The sequence below is a fragment of the Curcuma longa genome, chromosome 1 (genome assembly GCF_044706935.1).
Source record: "Curcuma longa cultivar G26 ecotype Majalengka, Jawa Barat chromosome 1, ITB_CL_G26_1.1, whole genome shotgun sequence".
In the NCBI taxonomy this organism is placed as follows: Eukaryota; Viridiplantae; Streptophyta; class Magnoliopsida; order Zingiberales; family Zingiberaceae; genus Curcuma; species Curcuma longa.
The window spans coordinates 14,586,145-14,599,357 of NC_133861.1; the positions used below are offsets into that span (position 1 = coordinate 14,586,145).

The following is a 13,213-nucleotide window of genomic DNA, read 5'->3' on the forward strand; positions in this document are numbered from 1 at the left end:
GTTCTGCAATGCTGCAGAGTAGAAGTCTGACAAGTGAATCAATACACCGCCCATGCGGTCACCTTCCCTAGGCCTCACCACTCACTATCCGCTGCGTTTCCCGGAGCAACCCATGGATCGCCAGATATCACCAGGGGATCGAGCGCTCGGATTTGAGCACGCTGCGCAAACATGGAGACTGAAGCCCAAAGCGAGCACGAGCAGAGCCGGATAAATACAGTCTCGGTGGCTAAATTGCCGAGACAGATCCTCTCCCCCCACTGCCGCTGCGCAGACCCCTTACAATTCGCTTTGTCTTACTGCGTACGATAATAGCAGCGTTATAACGCCCATATCTGGGGTTCTGAACGCGCAATGTGTTGTAGCGTTTGCACCATTGCAGATGCTCTAACAAGTGAATCATTACACCGCGGGTTCTGCAATGCTGCAGCGTAGAAGTCTGACAAGTGAGTCAGTACACCGCCCCTGCGGTCACCTCCCAGTTCTAAACTAATTATTAAAAAAAATTTAAATTTCAAATCAGATTCCTCCAAAATAACAAGTGTTTAAGACGCGGATTAAGGCATTAATTACTAATAAAAGATATATGCCATCCTTTTTTTTTATTTTTGTTTTTATTTTATAACAGGTCAGATAAATTTGAAATATATCTTATAAAATATTTTAATTATTTATTTTAAATATTTGATCAGTGTATCGTAAATGGCCTCCTTCCGTTGCAAAGAAGCAACATCCCACTACTCATACTTCATGCCCCTCCTTTCCTTTGATATCAATTAAAGACATGGCAACTAATTAAGACTATAGTTAATCCCATGATGATGGGAAACATGGCCGGCTCTAGGCATAGGCCACTAAGGCCTATGCCTAGGGCTCCCATTTTAATTGGGCCCCCATTTTAATACATTAATGTATATATTTTAAGTAAATAAAAATTATTAAAATATTTTTATTAATCGATTTAGCGGGTTAGGGCTCCAAATAAAAAAATTTCTTAAAACGCCACCAAATCCTAAAATGTCACCAAATAGTTCACTTTTCATTCCGAATCTCCTGATTTGAACTGACCTTCGCTCGCACCTTTGCCGGCCCCAAATAAAAAAAATCCTTAAAATGCCACCAAATCAACGTCACCAAACCGTTCACCTTTCGCTCTGAATCTCGATGATGGGAAACAAGCTTTCCACTAAAGCTTTGTTAGTGAAATCTCCACTATCTCATCTTTTGAAATGCATATAAGAAAATTTTCAAATCCCTTGGGAAAAAAACTTGTTTTGTTTTGTTCTGTTTTATTGTGTTTCCTACCTCATTTTGGGGTTTGGTGAAGTTGATGGAGAAGCATATATAGGTTTAGTAGGAAAGGGAAATGGCTTTTGGGGCATGAGGAAATGTATGTGTGTGCTCTTCTAGTCGCCATTATAATGACTTGAAGGATAAGTTTGTATATGCCTTCTAGGCATCATTAGATTTTTATTTATTTTTTAGATAAGAAGCACAATATTTATTATGTTTCATGTTAGATCTATATCCGAATTCAAGTTATTATAACTAACCATGTGTATCAAATTATACAATCAAAATTAGAATTTGGATAATTAAATTATGTGATTAACAAACAAGTCTGTTGACAAGAAGCACAATATTTTAGTTGTCTGCGAATCAAAGTATTACATTGTTTTATAATATTAAATATATTTTCTTAATTCAAATTGTCTTTCTATTTTTGAAAACCAAAAAAAAAATTAAAAAGTATTATCTTGAATACGGCATTTTAATAATAAAATAAAATATGTTTAAATTTTTTCAATCAGTAATATTTTTAAAATGCACCACTAAATCTTATTTTAATAATTCCCAATACAAGTGTGTCTCATCCATCAAGTTCCTTAAATAAATATTTGTAATCAAAATTTATTTCTATGATATTTGATATAATCTATTATATTTTATAAACAAGACATTATAAAATCCATTTGAAAATTCAAACATCAACTACAATAAAGAAAATAAACTCTAATTTTATGTTTTCACTTCCTTCGGTTAAATTTGTTATCTCCATAACCAGCGAGAAAGCCTCCATCATGACCTCCTCCGCAACCACCTCAATGATCTCCTCCGTCCAAGAATTTGTTGTCACCTCTACAATGCTTAATATTTTTTATTATGTTATTTTATCCTCCATAATATTTAGTGTTAAATGTATATTTGGTGTGTATGTTGTCCATGAGAACTATATATGTTTAATATTAACTATTTATATTTCATTAATCTTGTCTTCTCAAAAATATTTTAGACATCTATTCAATCAACTTGAAAATAAGGGTAAAATTTTTTATATATGCAGCCAGCCAAGTTTAAATTTATTCAGACATTAAATAATTTATAATAGGGCTTCAAGCTCAGCAGCATACTAAATAATTCTTTCATGCATGTATGTTGTATTGTTTTTTTCGAACAAACAATAGTACATACTTGTATGTTTTTAGGTTTTGGGCTTGATTTGATTATTTCTTGAGCAATTAACATGTGTGCTTTATGTAATGTGGAGCTTTGAGTATTGTTTGCTATAACGCCTTGAGCATAGAGGAGCCAAAGGCAATTGCATGGACACATGCAACCCTTCTAAAGGCTGCTTGTGATGCATGCTCATTTATAGAATTGCGACTTTATACCATGGCATTCCTCTTCGATCTGGATTTGTAAAATTTGTACAGGTTATATTGGCTTCACTTTATTTATTTATTTTGTGCTAGCAGATTTAAAATGGATGAATTGAAAAGATTTTATGGTTATAAGATGGAATATTAGTATACGACTTTTTGGATCAAGTCCAAAAATAAAAACCATGAGGACATAAACTTAAAATGAACAATATCAAATCGTTATGAAAATATATATGGATTCTACATGGTGCCACAAAGAAATAATTAGAGGCTCCTTATCCATTAGAATCTTTAAAAGAGTGGGTCCATTAGGAACACTTTATAATCTTTGTGAAGCAACTAGGATTGAGAGCAAAATAATTTCATCCTTCTCAGCAATATGTTCTAATCAAGTAACAAATCTGCTATTTACTCAGGTGAGTTCCGTCGAGATTGAACAGGTATGTAACAGTGTCAACAACGCCATCCTCGAGACTGCTGCAATCGCTGTTCCACTATCTTCTGGTGGGCCTGAGCAATTATTCGTGGCTGTTGTCTTTAAAGATCAATATCAGTTGGAAGAAGATCTGGGCAAGTTGAAGCTGGCGTTCAACTCTGCTCTGCAAAAGAAACAGAATCCTTTATTTAAGGTACCTGTTTGTTCATCTTCTATCACATTCCTATAGATACCACAAGACTATTGTGATGCCTTCTTGCTGTTGCTCCTGTAAAAGGTTTCATTCATTGTGCCGATGGCTTCTCTCCCGTGAACTGCTTCGAACAAGGTTGTGCGAAGAATTCTGCGAGAGCAGTTTTCACAATAATTCATCATCTGATGTGGTGGTCTCTATTGAAGATGTAATTTCATCCTCATAAATGGCCTCCTTAGACTTGAGAATTTTTTTCCTCTTTCAAAGATTTATCACACTTATAAATAAATGTCTTCCTTCAGCATCATCTTTACTTTTGACAAACAAAGGCAAGTTTTCTGGATGGTTATTTACCTAACATGGTTCATAACATCTTCATGAGAAATAAAGGTAGTAGGATATTTGTTTCTTCTTTCAGCAAAGGTTTTTGTATGATTTTTTATATATATAAATTAATGGGGATGTCTAGTGATGGTGAAAAATAAAAAGTATGCGTCGAATGAATGATCAAAAGAGCCTGTATCATCTATCAGGATTTTATCTGAATGCCCCCAGGGCATAGCTGAGTTGGTTACGACGTAGCAGAGTTGCAGAAGAGGACAAGGATTCGAATCCTGACGAAGCCAGACAATACCCTCCTGCGTCATGACCAACTACAGTTTCTCGATTTACCTCTTCACAGATAGTCGTGGGGCCGACCGTGTGGGGCCGCTAAGGTGGCGGATTCCACCTTTACAGAAGAAAAGGATTTTATCTGAATGAAAAATAAAATTGATAAAGGAATAAAGAATGAAAATTTATTGCCATTATAATGTGTATTTTTGTTATTAAATAAATAAAATTGATCATTTTATAACCTTCCTTTAACAAGAAGTATATTACGGGAAAAAAACAAGGAAGAGGGGTAAAAAATGAGAAAGAAGAGGAAGAAAAAGAGATACATGCGGGTGGAAGGAAGGAAAAAAAGAATGACAAATGAGCTTTTGAAGCTGCGATTCACAATCAGGTCGTGAGCTTGCGGCCAAGGGTTTCAGTCAAGAATCATGGCCGAGTCCTGAATTTATTACACCCTCCACAGCCACAAATCACTGCCAAACTGACAATTTATTACTATAGTTCGTTGGGTAAGTTAAGAGGGCCACAATTTCTCCTTTGGTGACGTTGTCCATGACCAAAGGCGATTGGAAAGTATCATGAGAAAGATAAAACCATGCGGTCAGAATTTTGATTGGACCAAAAAAACCATGGACGAACTATGAACTTATCTGAACGTTTTTAAATTAATACAAAAATTGTCTTAATTTTATGCAGTCAATTCCTTCCTTCGTCCGCACCCTTGGAGTAAACCTGACATTAAAGTAGATCTTACACATACTCGTAAGAAAAACACATTACATTAAATTCTTCCAAGAAATTGCCAAACATTACAATAAATACTTCTCACGGATCCTGTTCGATTTTTTAAGTCTTTATGAAAACGTTACAATGCAGTGACGAATATATTTTGTCAATTAATGATTGAAATGGAATGATTTCATGTTAAATTCTATAAACTGGTGTGATTCCAAGGAGCTGGAAACACTTCCTCATCACGATGGCAGTGGCTTCACATAATAACAATCTGCTTTCTTGTTGCTCTGATCCAATCACCTGCTTGTCATAAAAGTGAAATGATGAACAATTAAAATAGCACTAATGCCCAACAATTCAACAAACTCAACTACAATCCTGGGCTGATGTGATTTGCCCGAGGATTGGTCCTAGATGGGAATGCCGGAGGTGGTTTTGGTTTTGGCCTAAGGACTTCCACCTCACGGCCAAGTCACTTTACCCCAGACTGTCCCACCGTGGACAACCCCGTGACTCCATTTCGAGCCAAATGCTTAAGCATGAACCAAGAGTTCCAACTGCATTTACTAATTTGATTGGCTACGAGCTCGCATTGTGGTCCAAGTCTAATAATTAATTTGAAATAACTACTAATTTTTCTATTATGTCAAACATGTAATTTTTTTGTGTAGTACCAAAAAAGAAAACATCAAATATAATTATACCTGACAACTAGTGTAGAACCTGGTGAACATCTCAGATAAATTGTATAGATACTCGCACAAAACATTTGGAAGCAGATTGGAACATGCCTCCTCGACTATCTGAAATTTATCAAAAATATTTGCATCCATCGGAAAGGCAAAAGCATGATAATAGGCATCTAAAATGCAAACAAGAAGTTTGATACAACTATGCCTGAAAAAAAATGTGGGAAAAAATAAAAATAAAATAAATTTTCATCAACGATTATTGAAACAGAGTGAAAATAGATGAGTATAACAACAGTAGCAGACGGATTTTGATAATATAACAAAATAATTAATTAGATTACAAGTTTAGTAAATGCATCTTTCATAATAAAATTATAACTATATGTATAAATTCAGTAAAAATGGAAATTTAAATTTGTTAAGTGTCAAAATTTTGTGCAATATTTAACAATTATCTCAATATTATATAATTTTTAAACCCATGAGTATGCCACACCTACAAATGATGAATCTGCAAGTTATCCAAAAAAAAATTATATGACACAAGTTCATACCTCTGCAAATTGAATCAGATGAAGCCCTAAGGCCCGCTCATCGATATGATCCAGCACAATTTTTCCTATCTGTAAAAACAACACAAGACGGTATTTCAATTGTGTAAAAACTAAAAACAGTAACAAACAATTGCACAGTCGAATATCACGCCAGTATTAATCTTCCAACTTATATAGGTACTTGCCTTCATTAATTCTTCTATGTCTTTGCCAGATTTATTAATGATGGAGCATATCCGAGCATGTGCATACAAAAGGTAGACAGCAGTATTTCCCTGTTCAAATAACATATAGCATACAAAAGGCTGAACAATAAAGGTAAAAATAAAAAGATATACAACATGAAAAGAATCCATTAGTAACAACAATATCAGATCAACTTTGAAAGCATATTGTTGATGTATCATGTATGTTTTTTCAGTTCAAGTGCCCAACGATTAAGAAAGCAATAAAAAAAACAACAAACAGGAATTTGGTTCATGATATTTTCGTAGATCTACAACACCAAGGACTATTAGGTCTTTAGAATAAATTGGATCTAGACAATTTTTAATAGCTTGAGTTAAAAAACTGAAAAATTCTATGGAAAAATAACAATATAGGCAGAGTAAAAATAAGAGATACCTTGTCATTCAGCATCTGATCAAAACTAAATGTATAGTTCGTCAAGCGATTGTTCTTCAGGTCTGCATATCTGTTTGAAAATGATATTAGAAGTACATAGATAATGGACATGGAATTTAACCAAAACCAGAAACCTGGCACATCTTGGAAAAAAATTGTCATTCCAATCTGTGCATTTGTTCTCTTAGGAACTGAATCTTTTTTTAACTAATTTCACTATTTAAAAATCAAAGGAAAATTCAACCAAAAATCAATTTTCCCCTTCAAATACTATTTTACATGGCAATTAACTATCAAGATCGCTAAAACCACAGTTCAAAAACCATGTTAGATCCAGAGACCAAAAGGCATTGGAAACACACTTCTTTTCAATGAAACTTTAAAATAATGGTGAGTTGAAAATGGTAAAAAAGAGAATTTTATTGATATTGAGATTGGAACAAAGGCATTGTCATTTTCACTTTTGCTTCACTAGAACTTAAATACTAAATCAAAGTCGTTAATACTTACTTGATAGCACCATAACCAACTGCTTCAGCAGTACTCTCAAGCTCAGCATCTGTCCAATCAGTAATTTTACCTGTTAAAAAAAATGAAAACCATTTAAAATTACATTGCTCAAAATAGATAATTGAATTGATGAAAAATACCGAAGCATAGTTCAATGAGACTAACAAGAATCTTTATATACATACATATGGAAATCAATAGGGTGTAAAGAACAAATGAGTTCATTCGAATACCATTGTCCTCAAGCCGCTTTATCAATTCAGCTTTGCTGCGATTTTTGGCTTCATCAAGTAACTCAACAAGACGGACAACTTCTGAGCTGCGAGTTCGAAAACGTTTTCCGTCTGATCCAAGAACCAGACCTAATCCCACATGACTAGCCTTTGGATATGCATCTTTAGAAGCTGGAAGCCAACCAATTAATCTAGCAGCCTGAAATAAAAATAGTGCCACTATTATGAATTATCATAGGCAATAACAGGAGTAATGATCAATTAGAACTCATAAGCTTATGGAGAACACAATAAAACTAACAAAAGAAAAATCTATTTGTTGAATTAAGACACTGTTAGAACTTACAACTACATGTGCCAGATTGTAACAGTAGTTGTACAAGCTAGAATAAATCATTCATGATACATACACTGAAAAACATATCAAAATGTTGCTGCTGACCAACATCAGTAACGTAAATAATCCACTCAGCTTTCTCTTCCTTTAGCCGGTACCTCCAGAAATCATGAGAAAAAAGGCATTCAGGAATAGCCAATCATGGAAAGACCATTTAGCAAGATAAATCGAGAAGGTATTAAAAATATTAATAAAGCAAAAAGAAACTATGACAAATTATGTGTTGCATGGACCTGTAAGCTACACAGAAATAGTATTTGGTTCTGGCTAGCAGGAAATAAGTAAAGATAACTAAGCAACTTTTATGCATAAAGCAATCAAGAATCGGTTTAGAAATGGAATGCAAGGGCTGATTTGAAACCCTACTATAACAAAGGCTAGAGAATTTATCAGTTAGGTGTCAAACTATTAAATAACATCTCACAAGAGATTGCAGGTATAAGGTTTTTATAAATCGAGTAACTAAGGCAACAAGACAGCAATTTAATAAGACAATATGATTTTTTTATGGAAACAAATGGCTAGCCAAAAAAAGAAATAGTCATGAATGAGATGGCTAAAAAGAAACTCCAAGGAAATTGAATAGATCACAAACAAATCTAATCCAACATACACTTGATGGTTATTTTGTCCTACTATATACATTTGTGTTCTATTAAGGCAGCAACAATGGATTCTTGTGTTTTCTCTGAGTTATTTAAAGGTGAAAAACTCTGAAAGGCACGAGTGTTCAAGCCTTCAAGCACACAAGTGAACAAAACCAATAATCTTACAAGACTAACTAGTCTGTATATATGTTTTAAAATTAAAATAAAATTGCATATTACAAGCAAGTTCAACAAAAGAGACACATGTATTAATAACTTCTGGGGATTCAATTAACAAGCAATACAAAAAGAACACATGTCGGAGGGTGTTTTAAAGGACAAAATAACAATCGAAACTAGACACACTAACCAAAGGCAAGCCAGGTCAGTAGAGGCATAGTTGAATCCACCATCTTTCTTCACAACAATCAAAGGGATGTCATACCCATCAATCTCCACCACACGTGCACCTTCACTTTCCTTAATAAGATTGTTTCTTTCAAACTCTTCCAAAACCCCTCTGATGTAAGGATTATAAAAGCTCTCACCCTTGAAAAAAATAATATTCTTCAAATGTTATATTAATCTACTAGACACTAAGAAAGAAATAGGTGGGAAGGAGATTTAGAGAAGAAAATAAAAATAAAATAATTTGTTAAAAACAAATAAATAGACAACATCAATCCACAGAGACTTAATACTTAATGGATTTGGACTACGTAAATCAGTGGAACTCTGCTGAATTACTTCTGATCAGCTAAGTGTTGTAGCTTGTAGGTATTAAAGCATTTGTATTAAAGGAAATTTTTTAAATATATTATATTGAGCATCAGTTTAAACAAATCAATAAAAAGTGAAAAAAAAAATCAAAAAAATGATTAAACTAAAAACTGAGAAAAACAAGGGGGAGGAAAATTGACAAGGAATATACAGATAGTTGTAAAGTCGTCAAAAGCAACCGAAAAACAAAAACATTTCCTCATAATATAACTATTACCTTCCCAGTTGAGAAACGGTCAAAAGTAATCTGAAAACCAAAACATTACGCTAATAATATAACTATTACCTTTTCTTCCAATCGGACCTTAAGACGTTGATAAACCAGATCAAATTCTTTTCTGCTGATTTCACATATCTTTTGCCAAGCATGCCTATATTTGTCTTCCCCGCTCTATAAAACAAGAGACTAGTTGTGAAAAAGAATATTAAAGAAATGAATTCTTTGCCAATGTACAAACATAGAATGATAATTAGTGCATCAAGAATAATAATTAGATGATAAAAAATATATACTGTGCTTGTGTATGAAGATCCATCCTTTGTAGGTTAAAGTTGAGAATTATCACCTGCAATTTCACAACTGCTTGTTGTGCCCTTGCCTTGAAATCTGGATCGTCATCAAACTTTTTCTTTGATGCCTTATAAAAAGCCTGAAGTGGCAAAGAAATCAGTCAGATTTGTAATAAATACGAGATGATTAAGAAAATCATTCAAAAGGGTCTTAAAATAAAGGTTTGTTTTCAGTTTTATCCAAGTTGATACATACACGTTAACCATTACTAAAGAGGGAAAAAAGAAGAGTGCATATATTCTTTTTAAAAGTTACACTCATCCTTATGTTGCCTTTTGCCACAAAAATATAATTAGAATTGCATCAGACAATATGCACAAAAACATACTATAGAGCATATATTTACAGATAATGAAAGAAAGACAAACCAAACAAAATAGACCATGATTTCCCTGTTAAAAACAAAGAAAAAGTATACATGGTTTAATATAGTGTTGATATTATCAATGGATAGCATCAGAGTTTGAAACCAAACCCCAGGAAATGAACCAGTTAACCTCCTGGGCCACAGTTAAAACCTAGTTCAATATTCTTCACAAGATCCATTAAAATTAAAACACATGCTTACATGTAGATAAAATTTTGTTGCATTTAACACTTAAATTTTTTAAAAAATAAAAATAAAGGAAGCTATTACAGAACATAGATCTCATACTATTGGATGAGTATATTATGAATTGTATATTTATAGAGCGTGGTTCCACAACAAACCTTACAACTAAAGCATGATCACATTCTAAAACATAATAAATCCACAAAAATTAGCGTAGTCATATCAAACCTGAAGGTCACCAATAGCTTGCTCCCCAGCATCCTCCCAATTTGGAAATTGTTCAAATAAATACTCGATTAACATGCCAAACTGCAGAAGAATAAAATAAATTTATTCAACAGCAATTTAGATGAGGCAAAATAAAATTAGGAATAAGTATATACAAGTTTAATTAATAAGTAATTAAAATATAAAACTAACAAAAGTACATGGCATCCCTGATAGAACAACAATAGTCAACAAATAAAAGGTAGTGTCATACACAGAATCCACCTTATTCAAAGTTTATATAGACATACAATGCATCACAAATTAAGGTACCACCATAACAGTTCTGGTTAATGTAATGGGAATAGCATTCCCAAGTAACACGAAACTATGACTCTCACTAAAATAATGACACTAAATTTATATCCTTTTCTGTATTATATTAATATAATACAACTTAATATGGAATATATCCTATATTAATATACTATAGCAGATATCCATAGGTAATACTAAGTGTGCAATTTCAGAGGTGATATACCGATTGCATTTAGTTACTTGGTGGAAAGCATAATAAAACAAAATGCGGAGGATATTTTACGAGGATGCTTTGTATAAAGGCTGCAGAAGAGAAAAGCGAACCTATAGAGGTAATAGTGGTGACAATCCCTACTACAAGCAAAGAGAGGGAAGGAGAACAGTAGCTCCTATGGTGGATTAGTGGACAAATAAATACTGTTTACCATTTATATTATCTTTTTTTAACTTATCAAGCATAATCACATTCCAAACTAGGATATCAAGCAGGGGAATATCTCAAATTTACACGTTAAAAAATTCCATGTCAACAGGTATGTCTGTGATTGTAATTCATAGGTTTATTTTGTCTGTAAAAGAACTGGTTCTCTTAAAAGTTTAAAAGCAATTTACCACAGGTTGCTTTACAAGCATGGCTGATCAGGCCCCTTTATGTATGGTGAGATAATTTTCTAAACCAAAATATAGCAAAAGCCAGCAATTTGCAAGAACTGCAACATTGTATAAATTGATCACGAGATACCAAAGGCAAAGACAGGAGATAGAGAACTAGGTATCTAGCTTAAGTCAGAACATAAGATAGATAATGCACAAATGTTCTGTGGGGAGTAACTAATCACAGTATATTAGACTAATAGTAAAAAAAGAAAATATGGCTTTTAAAGGAAACATGAAATAAAATAACAGCATTATTGATTCTTCAGTAACTTAATTTAGGAAGACCCTTACAAAAAAGACAAAAAGAACCACAAATGTTACCTGTGTACCCCAATCACCAACATGATTCCTTCGAAGGACTTCCACATTTGAAAACTCCAACATGCGAGCTAAAGTGTCACCAATAATGGTGGATCTCAAGTGACCAACATGCATTTCCTTTGCAATATTAGGTGACGAGAAATCTACCACTGCTCTTCTAACTGAAAGTATTGGTGCCCATTGCTCAATCCCATTTACCAACATGTTTTGGATATGCTGTGCCATAAAATTTCTGCATAACAGATAGAAGAAAGAAATAGATGAATGAGGAAACAGACCAATGTTTCTTTACCTTAGATATCCACTTGTTTGACAATTTTATATTCACAAATCCAGGTCCAGCAACAGAGGTAGATTCAATCATCTCAGACTCAGGAAGATTTTTGGCAATTGCCTGTAAAAAATATCATATCAATATCGTTTCAGAGAAAATAATGATACAACCACCACGAGTATCAGAACAAAGTAATATGGCAGATTATGGAACCTAATTGGCTGTGAAGTTTTGACTTTGCAAACATTATGTAGGAGCTGATGTTAATGGGAATTATAAGGTACCTGGCCAATGGAATTGGGATTCTTGAACTGGGTTGTTTTCCCCTTCAATTGTGACCAAATTACCATTGCATTGTTGCTACATCAAAGATTTCTAGTCATTTTCATTCACCAAACAAAGAGCAAATAGTAAAGATGATAACTATAATTATGAAACAATAGACAAATTAACCTTATAAATAGCTAAATTAGAGGAGAATTGCAGTGGCAATAACAATTAAACATTCTTACAACTAATAAGAACTCAAAATGCAATAGACTTGCATAGTCAGTTTATCAAGCACACAACAGAGAAACAATGAGGCTTTGCTGAAATTTGGCCGAAGTGCTCTGCTGAAGAAGAATATAGTAAGAATATTACCATTGATAATCACCAAACTTTGCTTGGCAAGCCGCAACAATGGGCTGGACTTCATCTGGGAATAACGATTCAAGGGATTCTTTCACCAACCTTGAAAGTTGTTGTTTAAAGCTTCCAGCTCGCTCTATATTCTGTCACAAATGTAATTCATTCATCCACAAAAAATAAAAAACCCATTCTGCCACATCAAAAACTGCATGAACTATCAGTAGGTGGTGGAGACAGGGACTCACCTCAGACACTAATAAATTATGAACATAAAACACTAGCTTCAGGAAAGCGTATTTTATGGGTTTATTTTACCATCCTAAAGCAATAAAGATAACTGGTCAAATCCTAGTATTCCCTAATTATCAATAAAGAAAATTTAAAACTAATTACGGACCATTCTCAGTCTAGAAGAATATGAGCGCAGATGAGCTATCGATGAACCCAGAAACGTTTTCAACTCACCCTGCTCGTAGCTGGCGCTTCCAAGGGCGCAGCCATCGGCACCACCTCGTTGCTCGTTGCGGAGATAAACACCCTCGCTAGACTTCTAGAAGTAACACGAAAGTAGCCTGCCTAGTTCCAGAATCCCCAATCCATAACAAGAACCACAACAATTGCACAAATTTAAATCACATAAGAATTCAATTAAATGTCATAACT

General features: G+C 33.8%; 1 protein-coding gene across 1 annotated transcript; it reads right to left on the minus strand.

Annotated features, from left to right (window-relative positions):
• Nucleotides 1-4,670: 4,670 nt before the first annotated feature.
• LOC141838678 (arginine--tRNA ligase, chloroplastic/mitochondrial-like) lies at nt 4,671-13,117 on the minus strand. Its single transcript, XM_074726226.1, has 17 exons — nt 13,016-13,117; nt 12,563-12,693; nt 12,205-12,280; nt 11,939-12,040; nt 11,647-11,862; nt 10,372-10,452; nt 9,586-9,669; nt 9,306-9,410; nt 8,610-8,788; nt 7,666-7,750; nt 7,256-7,454; nt 7,023-7,092; nt 6,513-6,582; nt 6,074-6,163; nt 5,889-5,957; nt 5,347-5,445; nt 4,671-4,942 (listed from the first exon to the last, which is right to left on the minus strand). The coding sequence occupies exons 1-17, from the start codon at nt 13,049-13,051 to the stop codon at nt 4,832-4,834; spliced, it is 1,803 nt and encodes a 600-aa protein (XP_074582327.1). The 5' UTR covers nt 13,052-13,117; the 3' UTR covers nt 4,671-4,831.
• Between the last annotated feature and the right edge of the window lie 96 nt (nt 13,118-13,213).

Excerpts from the sequence above, each read along its gene's own strand:
- LOC141838678 (XM_074726226.1), bottom strand. The coding sequence starts at position 13,051 with ATGGCTGCGCCCTTGGAAGCGCCAGCTACGAGCAGG. Across the intron at positions 10,453-11,646 it reads TTGGTGATTGGGGTACACAG|TTTGGCATGTTAATCGAGTA; the intron begins GTAACATTTGTG and ends ATTCTTCTGCAG. Across the intron at positions 7,455-7,665 it reads ATTTTGATATGTTTTTCAGT|GCTGCTAGATTAATTGGTTG; the intron begins GTATGTATCATG and ends TTTTTATTTCAG.